Source organism: Ranitomeya imitator, chromosome 5, assembly GCF_032444005.1.
Source record: "Ranitomeya imitator isolate aRanImi1 chromosome 5, aRanImi1.pri, whole genome shotgun sequence".
Classification (NCBI taxonomy): domain Eukaryota; kingdom Metazoa; phylum Chordata; class Amphibia; order Anura; family Dendrobatidae; genus Ranitomeya; species Ranitomeya imitator.
The window spans coordinates 572,686,177-572,710,746 of record NC_091286.1 but is presented as its reverse complement, the minus strand read 5'-3'; the positions used below and the strand labels follow the sequence as shown (position 1 = coordinate 572,710,746).

At 43.9% G+C, this 24,570-nt stretch overlaps 2 protein-coding genes across 2 annotated transcripts; one reads left to right on the top strand and one right to left on the bottom strand.

The window, feature by feature from the left end:
- Nucleotides 1-17,948: 17,948 nt before the first annotated feature.
- LOC138638474 (uncharacterized) lies at nt 17,949-20,115 on the top strand. Its single transcript, XM_069727806.1, has 2 exons — nt 17,949-18,632; nt 18,953-20,115. The coding sequence occupies exons 1-2, from the start codon at nt 18,277-18,279 to the stop codon at nt 19,833-19,835; spliced, it is 1,239 nt and encodes a 412-aa protein (XP_069583907.1). The 5' UTR covers nt 17,949-18,276; the 3' UTR covers nt 19,836-20,115.
- On the bottom strand, nt 20,111-21,608 carry LOC138638476 (uncharacterized). The gene is made up of 3 exons (XM_069727807.1): nt 21,464-21,608; nt 21,211-21,370; nt 20,111-21,105 (listed from the first exon to the last, which is right to left on the bottom strand). The coding sequence occupies exons 1-3, from the start codon at nt 21,576-21,578 to the stop codon at nt 20,190-20,192; spliced, it is 1,191 nt and encodes a 396-aa protein (XP_069583908.1). The 5' UTR covers nt 21,579-21,608; the 3' UTR covers nt 20,111-20,189.
- Nucleotides 21,609-24,570: the final 2,962 nt, after the last annotated feature.

Below are 24,570 nucleotides of genomic sequence, written 5' to 3'. Positions count from 1 at the left end.
CTCAGACTATTCCAGTCTGCTGTCCGCCACCAACTGTCTAAATCTTCCTAACTGCCTAGCAACTAACTCCTCCTCCCGACCAGAGAGAGCAGCTCCCCTTAAGTCGGGTGTAGAGCTCCCCCATCTGGCCTGGAGTTAGAACAGTGTTGTGTGCTTTGTGGTTACCTGATAAAAGGAATCCTTCATCGCTTCCAAGCGTGACATCACTCTCCCCGTGAGGAAGGCAATGCCACTGTGACAACCAGGACCCTGGAGCGCCACATGTTTCCTACTGCCCAGTGTACTTGAACCTGTCAGCAGTTTTGGCCGATATAAGGCTAGGTTCACACTGCGTTAATGCAGTCCATTCAACGCATGCGTTAAACGAACTGCGTTAACGCAAGTGCCAAAAAAGATCACGTTTTTGCGATCTTGCTAGCGCAGATGCTCTATCTGTGCTAGCGGTGACAGACCCGAAAACGCTGCAGACTGCGTCCGAGAGTCCATCACAGAATGACGGCACATTGCTAACGCATGCCGACTATGACATGCGTTAGCGATGCGCTACATCATGGCAGTTAATGGGTGCACTATCGCATCCATTACATAGCATTAGTGCCGCTATGTAACAGATCCCGTCAGCGCATTGCCATTAACGCAATGTGAACCCAGCCTAAGATACGTCATCACCTTTCAGGGCTTATATACAACATTCTATAATGCTGTAGATAAGCCCCCAACCCGAGCTGGAAGAACTGAAAAATAAGTTTTATTATACTCACCTGTCGGGCGGTCCGGTTTGCTGGGTGTCGCTGATCTTGGTCAGGTGCCTCCCATCTTCTTGTGACGCTGCCCTTCTACTTGCTTCTTGTGGATGAAGGGACCCTGCATCATCCACAAAGGCTTCCCAGCATCGCACTCCTGAGCAGACGTAGGTCTCTGCCATGTTGAGGGCAGAGCAAAGTCCTGCAGTACGCAGGTGTCGGAAAAGATCAAAGACCATGAAGCTTCCATTACTAGTGCATGAAGCTGCCATCTTTAATCGGGTACACTACACCGATAGTGCATTTGTTTGGAGGCCTGTGCAGGTAAGCATTTCTGTCTGTTTTCTGGGGATTTTAATTTTTTTTGGAGGATTTCTAAGTCCCCTTTTTGTGTTGGTGAGCTCTTTTTTGATGTTTAGTGATAGGACTCGCAAGCGTGGGAAACCTTGACGTGGGTTGTGAGATTCCATATTTTGGCCATAATATCAACTAACACCTCTCATATATTGATATGTGTTTTTGGCACTTTTCTATCCTTCAGGTTGCAGGAGGGCCCAAAAGGCTCTGTAAACTGTTGCCTCTGTTCACACAGTGATCTAAGACTCTGATCTAAGAGTATGGGTGGTATTAATAGCCTGTAAGGCTGGTTTCAGACTTGCGTTTGGCAGGGCTGCGGATGAAAGTGCAGCGCCCCGCCAGGGCCGTGGGGTACTCGGATCCGGGCCCTCTTCTTCTGAAGTCAGTGGGGATGTCACGGTGGCTGACCCGGTCCGTGGCCCTAGGGGAACGTCCGCGGTGAATGGTGGGGGAAAGGTATTTAAAGGGATAATGTTCGTGACGCCACCTGTGGTATTCGGTCAGGGTGACCGACGCTGCTTAGGGGTCCGCTGGGGTGATGTTATGGCAGCTAGATGGTATACCTTCCCACAGGTGAAGTAGGTCCCCAGGGCTTCCCAGAGTATGGATAGTGGATGGTGGATGATGTAAGGTGCAGTGAATAATGAGGACACAAGGTTGCAGTCTCTTTACCTTTACTGAAGGCTTCAGAATCCACAGTCCAGGGTAGGGACCAGCCGGTCTGAAGGCAAATCCAGAGTCCCCTTATCCAGGTGGAATTCAATATCCTTCCTCTAGCGCCTGGGCGTTGTAGTACCTCCCTGCTGAGCAACTCAGTAAGGTCCTCACAACTATTGTAGATGTTAAGTCTCTTCTCTCTGTCCCCTGACGGATAGGACAAAACCCGTATGACTGGTGGCCTGAGGCTTTTTATAGGGACCCTAGAGATGCCCCTGCCCCCACAAAGTTGCCACCCTGCCTCCTGGGTATATGGTCGGGCAGTCAACGTGGAATCAACTGTCCTGCCAGTCTCTGAAGTAAAGCATAGAGATCCTTACTTCCTCGGTGCTCTGGCTATCGGTAGTGCGCTTCAGAAGGAGGCAGCTTGCTCCTGGCTGATCTCCCTCTGATATTCCTCTCCTGTGCTCTGCTTACCTGCACACTCTCTGCAATATGCTCACTTTTTGGTGTCTTTCCCCAGGAGTTGCAACACTTCCTGCCACAGAGCTCCTCTCCGTCTGTTTTCCTGACAGGAACTGAACTCTGAACTCCTTTTCCCTCCAGATCAGGATGTTATATAGGGGAGTTCACCTTAAACAGGCTCAGAGCTCCCCCTTCTGGTCTGGAGTGTGAACATGTTGCATGCATTGTGTTACCTGATGAGAAGGTCTCCTTTATTGCTTTCAGACGTAACATCACTCCCCCAGGTGGAGGAATAACATTACTGCAACGAACCAGGACTCTGGAGCGCTGCAAAAGCCTACGCCCAATCGCATGCCTCTTCCTTCAGCTCTCCCTATGTCTGCATGCATTTTGCGTACCCTATCTTTAACATTGGGTACGCAGGCCACACGGATGCCTCCACATGCATTGTTCTGACGCTGCGCTGACCTGCATTGAACGCAACATGTTGCATTTTGTTGCGGTCGGTGCAGCGTCAAAACGATGCATGCAGAGGCATCCACATACATCCGCATGGCAGCGTACCAAATGTTAAAGATAGGGTACGCAGGATGCATGCAGACGTAGGTGGAGCTGATGGAAGAGGCGTGGCAGTGGGTGGGGCTTAACAGAGGAAGAAGGCTGCCGTCCGTAGCCCTGCTGAGCGCTAGTGTGAAACTAACCTAAGCCAGATACTCTCTATCACCTGTATGTGAATAACGCCACATACAGATTTTTATCTTTTGTGCACTAATATACCAAACAGCCACCCCCTCCATGGATTGGTAGGTTGAGAGTGGCTGTTTCATTGTGTTGCTGCCATCTTTAATCGCGTCCACTGCCCCTGACAGTGCATTTGTTTGGAGGCCTGGGCATGTAAGCATCTCTGCCTTTTTTCTGGTGTTTTAGTGCATGAAGCTTCCTATACTAGTAGTCTGTCACGCTTCCTTACAGCCTATTAATCACGCTTCTGAACATTTATTTGTACAATGACCTGGAATGAACGGTGCTATAAAATAAATAATGATAACCCCAAATAAATGGATAGACTTTTAGAGAGCAAAGTATGTATATACTTCAGATTCTTTGATAAATGATTATAGTTGCATTTTTAAAATGTGTATTTTGGGGTTAAAATGCATTGTAAGGTAGTATACACACAATCCTCAGATCAGATACCATGTTCATTTTGTATAATCATACCCTAAATACAGTAGCATAGCTACAGGTGGGGCCATTGCCCAGGCCCTGTCATCTGAAGGGGCTTATCGGGAGATCCACTGCCGCGTTTGAGGTGTCAAAGAGAGAGCAGCACAATGCCGGCTCCCCTGTCTGATACACTCTGCACAGTGGCCGGCTGCAGAGCCTCCGTCTGTGCAGAGTGCGATGTGGTGTGGTGGTCTCTGGCTGGGCTGGCAGCAGCTGCACTGCAGTAACTTTCTGGCCAGGCTGTGCACGCTTGGATTGGCTGAGGCACGCTGGGTCCTAGTGCCCTCCTTGCAGCTATCTGGACACTTCCTGGTCCCCCCTCATTGCCTGAAAACTTCATCAGTAAGTGGGGATGGAATTTGTTAGATTAATTCGATTTAGGCATATTATGGTCACTGTGGGGTGAATGAGAGAGGATGGTGGTATTGTGGGGGAGGGGGAACAGGGCACTGTGGGGTGAATGTGAGAGGATGGGGTTATTGTGGGTGTTGGGGTGCGTAAGGGGGACAGGACACTGTGGGGTAAATGTGAGAGAGGATGGTGGTATTGTGGGGGAGGGGGAACAGGGCACTGTGGGGTAAATGTGAGAGGATGGGGTTATTGTGGGTGTTGGGGTGCGTAAGGGGGACAGGACACTGTGGGGTAAATGTGAGAGGATGGGGTTATTGTGGGGGAGGGGGAACAGGGCACTGTGGGGTAAATGTGAGAGGATGGGGTTATTGTGGGTGTTGGGGTGCGTAAGGGGGACAGGACACTGTGGGGTAAATGTGAGAGGATGGGGTTATTGTGGGTGTTGGGGTGCGTAAGGGGGACAGGACATTGTGGGGTAAATGTGAGAGAGGATGGTGGTATTTTGGGAGGGGGACAGTGTACTGGGGAGTGAATGTGAGTTTGAGGGTATTGTAAGGGCTGATTATTATTATACTGTTTAATGTTATGAGATTAGAAGCACTCCATCATATGTAATAGTTGCTGTCTTGGGGACTGGAAATGGGGAGGTTGGGGGCTTAGCAATGTAAAACAAGCATAGCAATGCAGGTTAATAGCATTAACACATTACTAATAGGATAATATTTCAGTATTAGTATAACAAGGATAAGTATTAGCATAAGGGCCCAGACAGACGGCCGTATAGCTCATTCAAAGATCGCATTGCAATTCTCAGACTGGACCGACCCCTCTCGAACATAAGCGTGATGGATTACTGTGCAGCTGTCAGCCTCAGGTCAGGAGAGCCGACGGTCAGTCCGAGGATTGCGATGTGATCCTCACATGAGAAATACGTCCGTCTGTCTGCCCCCTAATAAGTATAACAATACAGTAACCACGAGCTGCATTCTATGTTATAAGAATAAATGGCTTATTATTAAATTATTAAGTTATTAAAGGCTTGGTATAATTGTCTGCAATCACTTTGAGACTACAGACTGCCAAATCATGATGGGGTGCGCCTGGCGTCATGAGAACCCAAGACCACTGGTGTGATCAGGCGGCCATGCGACCACGTTTGCTATTTGCACGTGTCAACTAGAACAAGTTTCACATGACCTCCTGCTCTAATCGTCACATGACCTCCTGCTCTCATCAGTGATGGTGGGGCCATTATTACTGTACTGTACATAGGCGGACTCATATATATTAAGTAGGCACTTACAAAGCATTGAAGCCTAGCTACTGGGTGGCAGGCGGTGCTGTCAGTCTGTCCCAGGGCATCAGTTACAGCCGCTCTGTATACATAGAGCGGTGACTGAAAAAGCATCTACGCCGCCCCTATGACTGGAAGAGCAAGGCTGCTGGGAGGTATAAAGGTAATTTCTTCCTGGCAGTGGGGCTCTCAGTGCGGGCGCCACACGGTGTCAAAACACTTTTAATCTGCAGATTAACCCCATATCTGCAGGTTAGTAGCATTACTTTACATTACAGGTTCCCTTTAAGCTCTGTAGTAGAATAGGGAGACACGATCTCCCTGCACCACTGCTCTCCGTTTTGTAGACCACAGGTCACCTTAAGCCTGTCATCTACAGAACAGCAGGGTGATACACTGGCATCACCAGCGCATGCGCAGAATGTCAGAATGCGAGCTAATGAGAGTCACTATACAGTTTGGGGGCCATCATACAATGTGGGAGCCCATATACAGTGTGGGGACCACTGTAGGGGGCCACCATAAAGTGTGGGGACTACAGTGGGGGCCATTATACAGTGTGGGAGCTAATGAGAGGGCCATTATACAGTGTGGACTACTGTGCCCTCATAATGTACGGAGTCTACCGTGGCTGCTATTATGATGTGTGAGGGACATTATACAGTAGAGGCTACTGTGAGGACCATTAAACAATGTCGAGGCTACTGTGGGGGCGAATATACTGTGTGGGGGTCAATATAAAGTGTGAAGACTACTGTGGGAGTCATTCTACTGTGTTTGGGACAGCAGTGGGGACATAATTCTATGTATAGGGTAATTCTGGGGGACATCATATTATATGTAGGGGGGCTGTGGGCCAACCATACTGTGTATGAGATAGCTGTTGGAGCATTATCCTGTGTATACAGGAGCAGTTGTCTCATTATACTGTGTATAGTGGAGCTCTGTTAGCATTGTACAGTGTGTAGGGGAGCTGTGGGATCACCATATAGTGTATAGGGGATCTGTGGGCCCACCATACTTTGTATAGAGAAGTTGTACATGGGAACAATATTAAATCCCATGAAAAGAATAAGAAAACAGCGGCACTCACCAATTTGCTGATGCGCGGTATTTAATCCATATACAGATTAATACAGTCTCATGCTAAGAAGTTACTGGGGTGCGAGGAGTGCAGGAGGACGACGGCCGTTTCGTGTAAATGGCACTTCTATGGGTCCATGTGCAATAAAATGATGTCATTTCCTTTTATACAGGTTACATCAATAATGAAAAAACAACACATTGCTGACTTTTTTTTACATAAATTGTATCAAAAACAATCAGTATATGTTTTATCATATGTTCACTGAAATTTTGACGAAATTTATAAAAATACGGCCATATCTAATTTATCGTTAAGGCCTAAGGGGCCCTGAGCATTGGCTTTTAAAATCCACCTCCCCTCCTCTCTTAGGAGTAACCTGTTGTGGTTACCACCTTGAGGTGGGCATTTAACTATTTGCAGGCCAGCAAATTGCAACAATTCCGGGTTGCCGTTATGTTGCTCTTGCATATGCTTTATAAGTCGCATGCAACCCTTACCTGTCCCTATTGAATTGTAATGTTCTCTGAACCTGACAAATAGGTGGCGAATTGTCTTGCAGATATAAAAATAATTACATGGACAATAAATCACATACACCACGTATTTGCTCTTACACGTAATGAAATCCCGTACATTATGGACTATGCCTCCGATATTTAACGGATTGACTATTTTATGTAAATGACAAAATTTGCAGTTTTTACACTTAGAGTTGACTTCAGGCAGATCCTTTGTTAGCCAATTATTTTGTACTGGCAATATCCTGTTGTGCACCAATAGATCTCCAAGGTTTTTAGAGTGTTTTTACGCAAATTGTGGATCCAGTGTCGTGATTTTTGTTAAATCCCTATCATTCTGCAAAATGTGCCAATTTTTCCTCACTGCTACGTATATCGCTTTATCCATTGGGCTATGTTTGAACGTGAAATGAAACCTACGATAAACTTGGTCATCTAAAGCGCAATTTTTTGCTGCTCGTTTTTTAAGTAATTCTGATTGGGACAATTTATTAGCCCGACTTTCTGCCCAATCTAAAACATCAGTTGGATATCCTCTATTTTTAAAGCGATTTTTGAGCTCCATTATTTGTTCTTTATACTTTTTATTGGTATTATTTATTTTCCTCAACCTTACCATTTGACTATAAGGGATCGCATTTCTTGTATGTGCCGGATGGGCACTCTCATAGTGGAGCACATTATTTGTTGCAGTGAGCTTCCTAAACACACTTGTATTAACCTCCCCCTCTACAACTTCAACTTTCACATCTAGGAATTCTAGAGAATTTTTTCTGAAACACGCAGTAAAGTGCATATTTTCATCATTTCTTACATTTAAGTGTGATACAAAATTATTGAAATCGCATTCAGTTCCGTTCCATATGATAAATATATCGTCTGCGAATCGCAGATAGGTACGTATGAACTTCAAGTATGGATTATTTATACTTGTGATGTATTTTTCTTCAAAAGCCACAAGAAATAGATTGGCGAAAACACAAGCCACCGGCATCCCCATTGCGGTGCCCGTTTTTTGTGCGTACCATTTATCAATAAATTTAAAAGCATTATGGGACAGAACGAATGCGAGACTTTCTACAATAAAGGCAATGAACATATCATCTTTTCCCGTAGTTTTTAAGATTGTTTCTATTGCCTCAATTCCTTTTGATTGCGGAATCCTTGTATAGAGATTCACCACATCTATAGAGGCAAGTGAAAAACTACTCTGCCACTCCACATTTTTAAGCACACACAAAAAGTCGCCGCTGCCCTTCACAAAAGCTGGGATTTTTCTTGCGTAGCTATGTCACAATCCTCATTAATGCTCATCAGCAGCCGAGCGTTTTCTGATCTTGAATATCAGTGGGAGGATAAGCTATAAAGCCCAAGTTGCCTTTAGTTGCTTGGGTTTCAATTGAAGCAGAGACAGCCCAGCAACTATAGGCAACTTGGGCTTTATAGCTTATCCTCCCACTGATATTCAAGATCTAGAAGACGCTCGGCTGCTGATGAGCATTAATGAGGATTGTGAGCTAGCTACGCAAGACGAAGCAACAAAGAGTTACAGCGCACCATTTAGAGGAGCTGTTCAATCAACATTAATGCCTCCGATTTCTGCCACTAACGTAATTAATGCATTCCAGACTTCGGTCTTAAAAGACATTGAGGCAATTATTTACCCGAAGCCAGCCAAGAATCTCATGCAGGGTGAAATTCGAGCACTATGTGAAATTCAATCTTGGGACGATGTGGTGATTAGAAAATCAGACAAGGGGGGAAACTTAGTTATTCTTGAAAAGGACTACTATACCAATGAGGCATTAACACAATTGAATGATGTAGAGACATACCAACTCCTTGATGCCAACCCTATTTGCAAACATAGAGAAAAATTAAGGGCTTTATTAAATAAATATGTAGAAAAGGGTATCTTGAGAAAAACAAGGGCAGAAAAACTTATACCAGAGTGCCCAAATATTCCTCACTGGTATAGTATCCCTAAGATACACAAATGTGCAGAAAGTCCCCCAGGACGCCCTATAATATCGGGGTTAAATTCCTTAACCCCTTCATGACCCAGCCTATTTTGAGTAAATTTAGGTCAATAAATTCTGCGTTTATTTGTGATAAAAACGGAAATTTGGTGAAAATTTTGAAAATTTCGCAATTTTCACATTTTGAATTTTTATTCTGTTAAACTAGAGAGTTATGTAACACAAAATAGTTAATAAATAACATTTCCCACATGTTTACTTTACATCAGCACAATTTTGGAAACAAAATTTTTTTTTGCTAGGAAGTTATAAGGGTTAAAATTTGACCAGCGATTTCTCATTTTTACAACAAAATTTACAAAACCATTTTTTTAGGGACCACCTCACATTTGAAGTCAGTTTGAGGGGTCTATATGGCTGAAAATACCCAAAAGTGACACCATTCTAAAAACTGCACACCTCAAGGTACTCAAAACCACATTCAAGAAGTTTATTAACCCTTCAGGTGCTTCACAGCAGCAGAAGCAACATGGAAGGAAAAAATGAACATTTAACTTATTAGTCACAAAAATTATCTTTTAGCAACAATTTTTTTATTTTCCCAATGGTAAAAGGAGAAACTGAACAACGAAAGTTGTTGTCCAATTTGGGCGCACGGCAGGGCTCGGAAGGGAAGGCACGCCATTTGGCTTTTTAAATGGAAAATTAGCTCCAATCATTAGCGGACACCATGTCACGTTTGGAGAGCCCCTGTGTGCCTAAACATTGGAGATCCCCCAGAAATGACCCCATTTTGGAAACTAGACCCCCAAAGGAACTAATCTAGATGTGTGGTGAGGACTTTGAACCCCCAAGTGCTTCACAGAAGTTTATAACGCAGAGCCATGAAAATAAAAAAAAAAAATATTTTCTCAAAAATGATCTTTTAGCCTGCAATTTTTTATTTTCCCAAGGGTAACAGGAGAAATTTGACCCCAATATTTGTTGTCCAGTTTCTCCTGAGTACGGTGATACCCCATATGTGGGGGTAAACTACTGTTTGGGCACATGCCGGGGCTCGGAATTGAAGTAGTGACGTTTTGAAATGCAGACTTTGATGGAATGCTCTGCGGGCGTCACGTTGCGTTTGCAGAGCCCCTGATGTAGCTAAACAGTAGAAACCCCCCACAAGTGACCCCATTTTGGAAACTAGACCCGAAAGGAACTTATCTAGATGTGTGTTGAGCACTTTGAACCCCCAAGTGCTTCACAGAAGTATATAATGCAGAGCCGTGAAAATAATAAATACATTTTCTTTCCTCAAAAATAATTATTTAGCCCAGAATTTTTTAATTTTCCCAAGGGTAGCAGGAGAAATTTGACCCCAATATTTGTTTTCCAGTTTCTCCTGAGTACGTTGATACCTCATATGTGGGGGTAAACTACTGTTTGGGCACATGCCGGGGCTCGGAATTGAAGTAGTGACGTTTTGAAATGCAGACTTTGATGGAATGCTCTGCGGGCGTCACATTGCGTTTGCAGAGCCCCTGATGTGGCTAAACAGTAGAAACCCCCCACAAGTGACCCCATTTTAGAAACTAGACCCCGAAAGGAACTTATCTAGATGTGTGGTGAGCACTTTGAACCCCCAAGTGCTTCATAGAAGTTTATAATGCAGAACCGTGAAAATAATAAATACGTTTTCTTTCCTCAAAAATAATTATTTAGCCCAGAATTTTTTATTTTCCCAAGGGTTACAGGAGAAATTGGACCCCAAAAGTTGTTGTCCAGTTTCTCCTGAGTACGCTGATACCCCATGTGTGGAGGTAAACCACTGTTTGGGCAAGTGACCCCATTTTAGAAACTAGACCCCCCAAGGAACTTATCTAGATATGTGGTGAGCACTTTGAACCCCCAAGTGCTTCACAGACGTTTACAACGCAGAGCCGTGAAAATAAAAAATCATTTTTCTTTCCTCAAAAATGATGTTTTAGCAAGCATTTTTTTATTTTCACAAGGGTAACAGGATAAATTGGACCCCGGTAATTGTTGCGCAGTTTATCCTGAGTATGCTGGTACCCCATATGTGGGGGTAAACCACTGTTTGGGCACACGTCGGGGCTCGGAATTGAGGGAGCACCATTTGACTTTTTGAATACGAGATTGGCTGGAATCAATGGTGGCGCCATGTTGCGTTTGGAGACCCCTGATGTGCCTAAACAGTGGAAACCCCTCAATTCTACCTCCAGCACTAACCCCCCCACACCCCTAACCCTAATCCCAACTGTAGCCATAACCCTAATCACAACCCTAATTCCAACCCTAACCCTAAGGCTATGTGCCCACGTTGCGGATTCGTGTGAGATTTTTCAGCATCATTTTTGAAAAATCCGCGGGTAAAAGACACTGCGTTTTACCGGCGGATTTTCCGCGGATTTCCAGTGTTTTTTGAGCGGATTTCACCTGCGGATTCCTATTGAGGAACAGGTGTAAAACGCTGCGGAATCCGCACAAAGAATTGACATGCTGCGGAAAATACAATGCAGCGTTTCAGTGCGGTATTTTTCGCACCATGGGCACAGCGGATTTGGTTTTCCATAGGTTTACATGGTACTCTAAACCTGATGGAACACTGCTGCAAATCCGCAGCGGCCAATTCGCAGTGTGGGCACATAGCCTAATTCTAAAGGTATGTGCACACGCTGCGGAAAACACTGCGGATCCGCAGCAGTTTCCCATGAGTTTACAGTTCAATACTGTACACATGCTGTGGAAAAACTGAACGGAAACGCAGCGGTTTACATTCCGCAGCATGTCACTTCTTTGTGCGGATTCCGCAGCGGTTTTACAACTGCTCCAATAGAAAATCGCAGTTGTAAAACTGCAGTGAAATGCGCAGAAAAAACGCGGTAAATCCGCCATAAATCCGCAGCGGTTTAGCACTGCGGATTTATCAAATCCGCAGCGGAAAAATCCGCAGAGGACCAGAATACGTGTGCACATACCGAAACCCTAACCCTAGCCCTAACCCTACCCCTAACCCTACCCTAGCCCTAACCCTACCCCTAACCCCAGCCCTACCCCTAACCCTACCCCTAACCCTAGCCCTAACCCTAGTCCGACCCCTAACCCTAGCCCTAACCCTAGCCCTAACCCTACCCCTAACCCTACCCCTACCCCTAACCCTACCCCTACCCCTAACCCTAGCCCTAACCCTACCCCTAACCCTAACCCTACCCCTAACCCTATTCTAACATTAGTGGGAAAAAAAAAAATCTTTATTTTTTTATTGTCCCTACCTATGGGGGTGACAAAGGGGGAGGGGGGTCATTTATTATTTTTTTATTTTGATCACTGAGATAGATTATATCTCAGTGATCAAAATGCACTTTGGAACGAATCTGCCGGCCGGCAGATTCGGAGGGCGCACTGCGCATGCGCCCGCCATTTTGGAAGATGGCGGCGCCCGGGGAGAAGACGGACGGACCCCGGCAGGATCGGCAAGTATGATGGGGTGGGGGGAGCACGGGGGGGATCGGAGCATGGGGGGGTGAATCGGAGCGCGGGAGGGGTGGAACGGAGCACGGGGAGGGTGGAACGGAGCACGGGGGGGTGGAACGGAGCACGGGGGCGTGGAACGGAGCACGGGGGGGCTGGATCGGAGTGCAGGGGGGGTGATTGGAGCACGGGGGGGTGATTGGAGCACGGGGGTGAGCGGACAAGAGCACGGGGGGAGCGGAGCACAGGGCGGAGGGGAGCGGGCAGTGTACCGGGCAGATCGGAGGGCTGGGGGGGTGATCAGTGGGGTGAGGTGGGGGCACATTAGTATTTCCAGCCATGGCCGATGATATTTCAGCATCGACCATGGCTGGATTGTAATATTTCACCCGTTATAATAGGTGAAATATTACAAATCGCTCTGATTGGCAGTTTCACTTTCAACAGCCAATCAGAGCGATCGTAGCCACGGGGGGGTGAAGCCACCCCCCCTGGGCTAAACTACCACTCCCCCTGTCCCTGCAGATCGGGTGAAATGGGAGTTAACCCTTTCACTCGATTTGCAGGGACGCGATCTTTCCATGATGCCACATAAGCGTCATGGGTCGGATTGGCACAGACTTTCATGACGCCTGGGTCGGGAAGGGGTTAACAAAACCTCTCTCCCAATTTTTGGACTGGTTGTTAAAACCGCTGCTGAAAAAAATCCCAGCTTTTGTGAAGGACAGCGGCGACTTTTTGCGTGTGCTTAAAAATGTGGATTGGCAGAGTAGTTTTTCACTTGCCTCTATAGATGTGGTGAATCTCTATACAAGGATTCTGCAATCAAAAGGAATTGAGGCAATAGAAACAATCTTAAAAAATACGGGAAAAGATGATATGTTCATTGCCTTTATTGTAGAAAGTCTCGCATTCGTTCTGTCCCATAATGCTTTTAAATTTATTGATAACTGGTACGCACAAAAAACGGGTACCGCGATGGGGACGCCGGTGGCTTGTGTTTTTGCCAATCTATTTCTTGTGGCTTTTGAAGAAAAATACATCACAAGTATAAATAATCCATACTTGAAATTTATACGTACCTATCTGCGATTCGCAGACGATATTTTTATCATATGGTACGGAACTGAATGTGATTTCAATAATTTTGTATCACACTTAAATGTAAGAAATGATGAAAATATGCACTTTACTGCGTGTTTTGGAAAAACTCTCTAGAATTCCTAGATGTGAAAGTTGAAGTTGTAGAGGGGGAGATTAATACAAGTGTGTTTAGGAAGCCCACTGCAACAAATAATGTGCTCCACTATGAGAGTGCCCATCCGGCACATACAAGAAATGCGAACCCTTATAGTCAAATGGTAAGGTTGAGGAAAATAAATAATACCAATAAAAAGTATAAAGAACAAATAATGGAGCTCAAAAATCGCTTTAAAAATAGAGGATATCCAACTGATGTTTTAGATTGGGCAGAAAGTCGGGCTAATAAATTGTCCCAATCAGAATTACTTAAAAAACGAGCAGCAAAAAATTGCGCTTTAGATGACCAAGTTTATCGTAGGTTTCATTTCACGTTCAAACATAGCCCAATGGATAAAGCGATACACATAGCAGTGAGGAAAAATTGGCACATTTTGCAGAATGATAGGGATTTAACAAAAATCACGACACTGGATCCACAATTAGCGTATAAACGCTCTAAAAACCTTGGAGATCTATTGGTGCACAACAGGTTATTGCCAGTACAAAATAATTGGCTAACAAAAGATCTGCCTGAAGGCAACTCTAAGTGTAAAAACTGCAAATTTTGTCGTTTGCATAAAATAGTCAATCCGTTAAATATCGGAGGCATAGTCCATAAAGTACGGGATTTCATTACGTGTAAGAGCAAATACGTGGTGTATGTGATTTATTGTCCATGTAATTATTTTTATATCGGCAAGACAATTTGCCCCCTATTTGTCAGGTTCAGAGAACATTACAATTCAATAGGGACAGGTAAGGGTTGCATGCGACTTATAAAGCATATGCAAGAGCAACATAACAGCAACCCGGAATTGTTGCAATTTGCTGGCCTGCAAATAGTTAAATGCCCACCTCAAGGTGGTAACCACAACAGGTTACTCCTGAGAGAGGAGGGGAGGTGGATTTTAAAAGCCAATGCTCAGGGCCCCTTAGGCCAGAACGATAAATTTGATATGGCCAATTAACCGTATTTTTATAAATTTCGTCAAAATTTCAGTGAACATATGATAAAACATATACTGATTGTTTTTGATACAATTTATGTAAAAAAAGTCAGCAATGTGTTGTTTTTTCATTATTGATGTAACCTGTATAAAAGGAAATGACATCATTTTATTGCACATGGACCCGTAGAAGTGCCATTCGCACGAAACGGCCGTCGTCCTCCTGCACTCCTCGCACCCCAGTAACTTCTTAGCATGAGACTGTATTAATCTGTATATGGATTAAATACCGCGCATCAGCAAAATGGTGAGTGCCGCTGTTTTCTTATTCTTTTCATGGGATTTTGTATTGCATTACTTACAAAAGAAGCAGTATACGGGGGTGCTCCACCAGAAAAAAACAAGTCCAGTCCTAATAATAAAGAAAAATGTGTGGCACTCACCCAGAAGAACTGCTGAATTAATGTCCTTTATTCATCATTCGATAAAACAAAACACTTTTGGAGAGGCGGCTGGGATCGGGTAGTGGTGCGGGGAGAAGGAAGAAGGACGACGATCGTTTCGTGCAAATGCGCTTCAACGGGTCCAGGTGCACAAATTAAAAACGTCATATCCTTGATCCTGCTTCTTTTGTGCTTGCTGTACGAATCCCGTGGAGATCCGGTGCCTCCTTCTTATGAAGAATTGATGCATTTTTAGCCTAGTGCCGTCTACATACTCTGCTCTACTGTCTATATACGTTTTTCCTGTGTTGAGACTGAGCACAGGCAGTGATAATTTGCACACAGAGGGTTTTACAAACACACCATAATGGACAATAATCAAGAGGATGTTATGGATTCAGAAGCGAGCACTTCAGCGGAGTGTGGTCTATTGGCTGGACGGGAGGGTGCGGAGGAGTTCTTTATGGACTGTAACCATAAAGAGGATTTACTATTAATAAGCACTAAATCACTGGAAACAAAAATTTATTCTCTAGCAGAGAGAGAAATTAGAATGTATTGGACAATTAAATCCTTAAACTCCTATGTAGAGTGCGGAAGGGTTCCAAGAGGACTACGTGTCTTCAAAGAAATCTCCCAATTTGCTGAAGATCCTGCATTCCAGCAAGCATGGGATGAAATACACTTACAATGTTCTCGAAGTTTATTAGCATTGGTTATTGCACAAAATGAAAAGGAATATATTAATCTGTGTGAACACTTAGACAAAGCCAAGCAAGAACTAAAATCCCGGCTGACAGATAATCAAAACAAATTGTTCCTCAAAAAATTGGAGAAGAAATTGGTATTAATCCAAATCGAGACAAAACAACAAAAGAAAGATAAATTTCTTAGACATAAGAAGGATTTCGAAACTGGCCAAGTTTTTACTTGGAACAAAAACAAAAGAAGAAATTTTCAAAGACAGTATCACCCCAAAAAATTCAACAAACGCAAGCCACAAAAAGATGGGTGGATTACTGACTCCGACTCTAGTGGTGTTGAAGACCATGCAAGTGAGAATACCACCGTAATTACATCTGCAGGAGCGAATGGCCCTTTAGAAAAAAGATTAGACGGGGCGGCCGAAAAAAATCTGCAGAAAAAGCGCAAACAAGTCTCTTGGAGGAAATGACGTCCAACGAACTCCAAATAATAAATTTGTCCAACAGGACTTTATCTTCTGCTCAGAGGACGGTGTTATCCTTAGGCCTTAATTTTTGTATCCCGGACGAGTTTAATCTAACTAACTTTAAAATTGATCTTTTCAAGGCCACAAGAAAATTACATTTGCATAAATATTTCTCCAGCACAAAAAACTTGAGTAATAAGCCTCACACCACGTCGACGGAAAATCCGGTCACCATTGGGACTTTGGGTTTCATTGCGTTTCCTCCCTCTGACCCACAGGACCTTGAAGACGCATGGATGCTAGCCAATCTTAGTGAATCACCGCAGGAAACTATCGTTTCCATAGACGCTCACGATAATGATATAGGTGTTGAGCCCTTTAAAGGTGGTTTGAGCTCCACCTTTATGCCCCCCGTCTCTCCGGGGAATGTGATTGACTTGTTCCAGGACCTAGTGATAAAGGACGTTGAGGCTATTTTATATCGCAAGCCAAAAAAGAATCTGTCACATATAGAGGAATCCGCAATACGGGAAATGCAGCAGTGGGAGGATGTCATTATAAGAAAAGCGGACAAGGGGGGCAATTTGGTTCTTCTCGACAAGAGTTATTATGTCAGCGAAGCCATGTCCCAATTAAACGATAAAAATACCTACATTCTCTTGGACCACAATCCAACAGAGAAGTATAAAGAGAAATTAAGAGGTTTATTAAATAAATATGTATCAAAGGGTACTCTTGTTAAAAAGCAAAGCTGAAAAACTACTTCCTATCCATCCTTCCATACCTTATTGGTATAGTTTGCCTAAAGTGCATAAAAATGCTACTCACCCCCCCGGACGCCCGATAATTTCTGGAATTGGGTCATTAACGGAACCCTTATCCCAATTTCTTGATTGGCTCCTAAAACCACTGCTGCATAAAATCCCCTCTTTTGTAAAGGATTCGGGAGATTTCCTGGTTGCCTTACAATCAATAGACTGGCAACCTACATACGTATTAACCTCCATTGATGTTGTCAGCCTTTATACGAGGATTCCGCAGGACAAAGGCATTGCGGCTATTGAAACTATCCTTTTAAACACGAATAAGGATCAGGATTTTGTTGCGTTTATCGTCGAAAGTTTGCGGTTTATTTTATCCCATAATGCGTTTAAATTTGGCGAAAAGTGGTTCCTTCAACGTACCGGAACCGCAATGGGTACGCCCGTTGCTTGCGTTTTTGCTAATTTATTTTTGGCGGCGTTCGAAGAAAAATATATTACCTCTATTACGAATCCTTTTTTGAAATTTATTCGTTTATTTCTAAGATTCGCAGACGACATTTTTATCGTCTGGGATGGGTCCCATAATGACTTTGATTTGTTCGTGGAGCACTTAAATGTGGTAAATAACGAGAACATGCAATTTACAGCTTGTTACGGGGGCAATTCTCTTGAATTTTTGGATGTTAAGCTTAATATTACGGACGGAGTATTGAGTACGCAAGTACATAAAAAATCAACTGCAACAAACAGTTTGTTGCATTTTTCCAGCGCGCATCCACAACACACTAAAAATAGTCTCCCGTATAGTCAAATGGTACGTTATAGAAAAATTAACAATAATGAGACAAGTTTTGTACACCAATTAGCGGAATTAAAAAATGATTTCTTAAAAAGAAAATATCCTCCTTACATCTTAACTGCAGCTGAACAGCGAGTAAAACAGCTCACCCAAAATGAATTATTAAAAACTCGTAAGCGTAAACAACAACTTCATCGAAAAGATGATGAACAACATAAAAGATTCACGTTTACCTTTACGCATAGCCCAATCGATAAAAATATCTATGCTGCCATAAATAAAAACTGGCACATTTTACAAAACGACAGAGATCTGGCAGCACTTGCCACGAGTCGTCCAAGATTTGGTTATAAGCGAACGAGAAATCTGGGAGACTTGTTAGTGAATAATAGATTAGCTCCGACGGCTAGTAATTGGCTTAGGCTACTTTCACACTAGCGTTAACTGCAAACCGTCCCAAAAACGTCTTTTTCCCGAAAAAACGGATGCGTCAAAAAACTGCAAAACGTATGCAACGAATACAGCATTTCGACGGATCCGTCGCAAAACCGTCGCAAATCCGATAAACGGTTCCGTTGAAATGCTGGATGCGTTGCATACGTTGCATACGTTTTTTCCATCCGTTGCATACGTTTTTACGACGGATCCGTTTTTAAAATGGGAGGCACCAAAATTTGATTGGCTACTGGAAACTAGGGAAATCTATATACTGACTGTATTTACAGCACATCTTTGAGGGTTTTAGTTTAGTGGCAATGATGGATGGTGTAATTGGGAGGATTTCGAGTTTGGTTACTGAAGTTATATTTGAGACGAATCGCCTGGATATCATAGTGCGGGAGAAGGAGGCGGCAGCAGAAAGACGGATGATGCAACGGAGAAGGCGACGATTCTGGATACATCCAATCAATGAGCTGCGGATGACCAGGGGTGTCCAGTCCACTCTCTATCTGGAGTTGCGGTGCAACCCCCAAAAATTCTTTAGTTATGTACGGATGAGGATGGAACATTTCGATTATTTGGTTGGAAAAATAGAGGATGTCATCCAAAGGCAGGACACAAGGATGAGGCTTGCCATCACACCGGCGGAGCGGCTCATGGTGACACTGCGGTAAGCATTTTTTCTTTATGTCATTGCTCATATTGAATGTGAGTACATGCTGCAGAGAATACTGCGCTGACACATTGCGCCGCATTTACTGTAGCATGTCATTTGTTGGTTTATGTGAGGCCATTCCACTTGTTTTTTTTTCTTGTGTCATTGGTCATATTGAATGTTATTACATGCTGCAGAGAATACTGCGCTGACACATTGCGCCGCATTTACTGTAGCATGTAATTTGTTGGTTTATTTGAGGCCATTCCACTTGTTTTTCTTGGTTGATGGTCTGTGCAATTTTTTTTTACATTTTTTTTTATTTTTCCCTGCAGCTTCCTAGCTACGGGTGAATCTTTGACTTCACTCCATTTCCAATTCCGGCTGGGGATTTCCACTATTGGCGGAATTGTGAAGGACACATGTCGTGCGATTTGGGACACTTTACAGCCGGAGTATATCCCACAACCAACAATGGAAATCTGGATGAGAAGTTCCGAACAATTTGAGCGAATGTGTAATTTTCCAAATTGTGTTGGTGCTGTGGACGGCAAACACATTAGGATTGCAAAACCGGCAGGAACAGGATCAGAGTACTATAACTATAAAAAATACTTCTCAATTGTACTCATGGCTATTGCTGACGCCAACTGCCGATTCCTTGCTGTGGATATAGGAGCGTATGGCCGGTCCAACGACTCCCAAGTGTTTAAAAACTCTCCGATGGGTCGCTGCCTGTATGGAGATACATACAATTTCCCGCCAGCCAGACCACTCCCAGGAACCAGTGAACCAGCCTTGCCCTATGTGTGTGTAGGTGATGAAGCCTTTCAACTGTCGCCGCACCTACTGAAACCATACAGCAGCCGTGAATTACACCGCACCAAGCGGGTATTTAATTACCGTCTTACCAGAGCAAGAAGAGTGGTAGAGTGCTCTTTCGGTATTTTGACAGCAAAGTGGAGAGTTCTGCTGACGGCAATAAAACTGGATACAAAAACTGTAGACGATGTTGTCAAGGCATGTGTGGTGCTCCATAATTTTGTTATTTCAAAGGAGCCCGTTACCTTGGATGACGAACAATTGGAGACATCCTTGTGGGATTACCGAAGTGCCTCTGTTCGCTCCACCGGTTCTGTTACTAGGATGAGGGAACAGTTTGCTGAATATTTTTTGTCACCTGTTGGGCGGATTCCATGGCAAGACATAATTGTGTGACTTTTTTTAAATTTTTTTTCTTTTTTTTTTCCAAAATTTTTTGGTAGCAACTGCCACAAAAAAAAAAAAAAAAAAAAAAAAAAAAAAAAAAAAGAGTGTGTGTGGTTTGCTTGCTAATATAATATAAAACCATTTTGTTAAACCTTGAAAACGTCTGGTGTTTCTTTTCACTTAACCTTTCATATTTACCTTAATTAATGAACACACACACACAGTAGATTGTAAACCAGAATTATGTTTATTTCAAAAAATATATTTTTTGTGGGTAATTTTCCCACACAATTTTTTTTTTGGTAATTTAAAGAACCTTTTTTTTTTTGGCAAAAAAAAAATATGTACAAGTACATTCCAGGTTCACAGGTCCTGGTATTGTTGGGTGGAGTAACTATGGGAGGAGGGGCTGGAAGGTTGGACCACGTCGGTAGGTGGGATTGGGGAAACCCTACCTGTTGCGTCTGTAGTGGAAGGGGGGGGGGAAACAGGAGGCTGACCAGAGGGGTGTTGTGTTGGGGTAGGTGGAAAACTTACTGGGGAAGTAAAGCTGGGCAAAGATGAAGAAAACACGGGTGAATACATTTGGGTTGTGGGCCGGGTTGGGTATTGGTACTGATGTTGATATTGAGAGTGATGTGGATATTGGGACTGGCGGTGATATTGTGGGGCATGGTGTTGAAATTGGGACTGGGATGTGTGGGGAGGTGTGGGGGTAGATTGGGGTTCGTTAATTACCTTCAGCAGAGCGTTATGGCAGCTATTCATTACCCGCATCTGCTGATCAAAAGAAAGCTTTTCCATGCTCCTGAGCATGGACTGAAAAAAAAGATTGGCTGGAGCTTGACTTACATCTAAATGCAGTCTATCCAAGCGACTGCTGATTTCATGGTGGTTTTCACTCATGCGTGATTGCATCATGCTGAAACCAGCAGTCACTTGTTCTCCCAAAATTTTAAATGAATTTTGGAAGCCTGCATTTAGATGCAAGAACTCAGGAGCATAGCTCCTTTCCTGACCCCTCTGACGCTGCCGCCATGAACCTACCGGTGGTGTAGAGGTGGCAGGGTCAGAGGGGTGGGGTAAAGGGAACGCTATCTGTTGACCATCAGATGCGAGTAAGGAAGGCTGCACTCCACTGGTAGAGGCGGATGAAGTGGAGGGGACAGAGGGGTGAGAGGTGTGGGGCCTACCGACGTGGTCCCCGGTGGCGGACTCAGGAGGGATCGCTTCAGAGGGTGCAGAGGTAGATGCAGGCGCACGGTGGCTGGAGTAGGTGCTGTGAAAGAAAAAAAAATAAGTTAATATATTGATATGAAAAAGGCCGGACTGAAACAAAAGTTTTGTGATTAGACAGGTTCTTACTGTGATGTTGAATACTTACACTCTACTCAGCATGGTTTCCCTCAGGAAGGAGAGGTTCGGGCCATATCTGTACCTCCTCTTCTTCCTTGCTGCTGAGCCACTCGGGGCCTGCATCTCCTCGTTAAACTCCCTCTTAAAGCGATCCCTCAATGACCGCCACCGCTTCCTAACCTTGGTACCTGTGAAGACAGGAATGAAGAAAAAAAAAAAAATATTCGTAAATGCAAGACATTACATTCAGCTCAAAACATCACTGAAAAGTGAATACTTACATAGTTTGCTCTGCTGCTGTGGAAGAAGGTCCTCCCACCTCGCAAAGATGTTCCGGCATACTTCCAACCAGAGCCGACGGGTGACACTGGTATCAGCATGCCTGCGGTCAGCCATGTTCCACAGTGGCTCCCGTTCACGAACCTCCTCGATGAGGGCTTTAATATCGATATCTGAATCGTATTCGGGAGCACACTGTGAAGCCTGTTAGAACAAAAAAAAAAGAAAGAATTAAAAATTAGTAGACTGAAAGCAAAAAATTAACAATTGAAGCCCCACAAAAAACCGACTCACTGATGGCCGACCGCGGCGTCGAGTCCGCCGACTCTGGGAGCGCCTGGGAGAACCTTCATGCTGTGCTGGACGTTCAGCAGCACCAGCAGCAGCAGCAGCAGCAGCAGCAGGAGACTGAAATAAAGGATAAAAAAATTAGCTTTAATGTATGTATATGTTTTCTGTGTTACGTTATATATGAAATTCTGTTTTGTGTACGGTGCAGTGTGATGTGTGAAGCAAGTGTTTCACCACTACTTACACTTGGTTCCTCCTCCACTTCGATGTCTCCACCCGTCTCGGTCCCTTCCGACAGCTCCTCATCGGATTCTGATTCCTGTTGAAACATAATAAATGCATGTAGTGACTCAAAATGATGTAAATTTAAAAAAAAAAAAAAAAAAAAATTTTTTTACTTACCGATACCTGCTGTTGCTGTGGAGGAGGGCTGCCGGAAGAGGACATTGTGTGGCTGTGGTCCAGGTGGCTGTGGTCAAGGTGGCTGTGGTCCAGGTGGCTGTGGTCAAGGTGGCTGTGGTCCAGGTGGCTGTGGTCCAGGTGGCTGTGGTCAAGGTGGCTGTGGTCAAGGTGGCTGTGGTCCTGGTAGGTCTGTAAGTTAAAAGACACTTGCAATCTGCTCTACACATTGAAGTAGCAGATTTGGGGTCTTCAAAACTTACTTTTCAGATTTTCTGGATGTGGGCCAGGTGGCTGTGGTCCAGGTGGCTGTGGTCCAGGTGGCTGTGGTCAAGGTGGCTGTGGTCCTGGTAGGTCTGTAAGTTAAAAGACACTTGCAATCTGCTCTACACATTGAAGTAGCAGATTTGGGGTCTTCAAAACTTACTTTTCAGATTTTCTGGATGTGGGCCAGGTGGCTGTGGTCCAGGTGGCTGTGGTCCAGGTGGCTGTGGTCAAGGTGGCTGTGGTCCTGGTAGGTCTGTAAGTTAAAAGACACTTGCAATCTGCTCTACACATTGAAGTAGCAGATTTGGGGTCTTCAAAACTTACTTTTCAGATTTTCTGGATGTGGGCCAGGTGGCTGTGGTCCAGGTGGCTGTGGTCCAGGTGGCTGTGGTCAAGGTGGCTGTGGTCAAGGTGGCTGTGGTCCTGGTAGGTCTGTAAGTTAAAAGACACTTGCAATCTGCTCTACACATTGAAGTAGCAGATTTGGGGTCTTCAAAACTTACTTTTCAGATTTTCTGGATGTGGGCCAGGTGGCTGTGGTCCAGGTGGCTTATGCCGGTCAGTGTGGTCCCTACTCTATCTGCAATATAATAAGTATAATGGATTGAAAGTTAGACCAAAGCAGAAATAGGTAATGTTTACCACTAAACACCATGTTAAAATGAGAAAAATATGTGAACACCCAAACCCAAAAACTGGTGCACGTTATACCATTCTTTTCCATGTCCCAAAAACAAAAAAAGGTAAACTGTGAGACACCTTTAAAAATATTTTTATGTTTTAAAAAAAAAAACAATTACCTCCCCGAAATAAAATTTCAAAGGATAACCTTTATTAAAATATGACCACTCAAACAACTCTGTATTGCATGTGTAACCATTGGTACATACACCTGATTTAAATTTACCTTTAAGAAATTATACTACGGACAATTTTTTAAGAAACATTTTATTAATATATAATTTATTTCTTTTTTTTTTTTTTTAAATCACAATGGAGCAGAAATGCTCTTTATTTTAAAATACAAGTACATCGAATGGGAATGGTTAAGTAAATTTAAAAAAAAAAAATATAACCTCAAGCTGCAGACCATTAGACTTTGCAATAATACATCCATTTTAATAAACAAAAAAAAAAAAAAGGTGCACAAAACACTATACTAAAGGTACTGTCACACTAGACGATATCGCTAGCGATCTGTGACGTTGCAGCGTCCTCACTAGCGATATCGTCCAGTGTGACACGCAGCAGCGATCAGGCCCCTGCTGTGATGTCGCTGGTCGGGGAATAAAGTCCAGAACTTTATTTGGTCGCTGGACTCCCCGCAGACATCGCTGAATCGGCGTGTGTGACACCGATTCAGCGATGTCTTTGCTGGTAACCAGGGTAAACATCGGGTAACTAAGCGCAGGGCCGCGCTTAGTAACCCGATGTTTACCCTGGTTACCAGCGTAAAAAAACAAACAGTACATACTTACATTCAGCTGTCTGTCCCCTGCCGTCTGGTTCCTGCACTGACTGCTGGCCGGAAAGTGAAAGTGAAAGCACAGCACAGCGGTGAGTCACACAGCGATGACTCACCGCTGTGGCTGTGCTCTGCTTTCACTTTACGGCCAGCATTCAGTGCAGTAACCAGACGGCAGGGGACAGACAGCTGAATGTAAGTATGTCCAAATAATAGAAAAAAGAAAAAAAGAACAGCGCACTCACCGGTGATGCTTTGGTAGCTTTATGGGGCACCTGGGGCTGTCCAACACCATGAACATGAAATTTACTTCTTGTTTTGGAGAATCTAAATTAGTTTTTTTGGATGTGAGCTTAAGGGTTAACGCTGGTGAATTGATAACAGAAGTATACCGTAAGCCATCCGCGTCCAATTCCCTCCTTCACTTTAATAGTGCCCATCCCCCATATACCAAATTGGCTTTACCATACAGCCAGTTTTTGAGGGTTAGAAGAATAAATAATAGTGCTACTGGTTTCCTTGAGCAATCACAGGATTTATACAGCAGATTTGAAAGGAGAGGTTACCCCCGGTCTGTATTAAATACAGCTCTTGAAAGAGCAACTAACACGGTCCCATATAAAGCGAACAAAGAGAAAAAAGGAAAAAAATTTATATTCAGTTTCAAGTATGGTCCAATGGACACTA

Coding starts and splice junctions, on each gene's coding strand:
- LOC138638474 (XM_069727806.1), top strand. CDS start 18,277: ATGATGGATGGTGTAATTGGGAGGATTTCGAGTTTGGTTACTGAAGTT. Junction 18,633..18,952: donor CGGCTCATGGTGACACTGCG/GTAAGCATTTTT, acceptor TTTTCCCTGCAG/CTTCCTAGCTACGGGTGAAT.
- LOC138638476 (XM_069727807.1), bottom strand. CDS start 21,578: ATGGCTGACCGCAGGCATGCTGATACCAGTGTCACCCGTCGGCTCTGG. Junction 21,371..21,463: donor ACAGCAGCAGAGCAAACTAT/GTAAGTATTCAC, acceptor CTGTCTTCACAG/GTACCAAGGTTAGGAAGCGG. Junction 21,106..21,210: donor GAAACCATGCTGAGTAGAGT/GTAAGTATTCAA, acceptor TTTCTTTCACAG/CACCTACTCCAGCCACCGTG.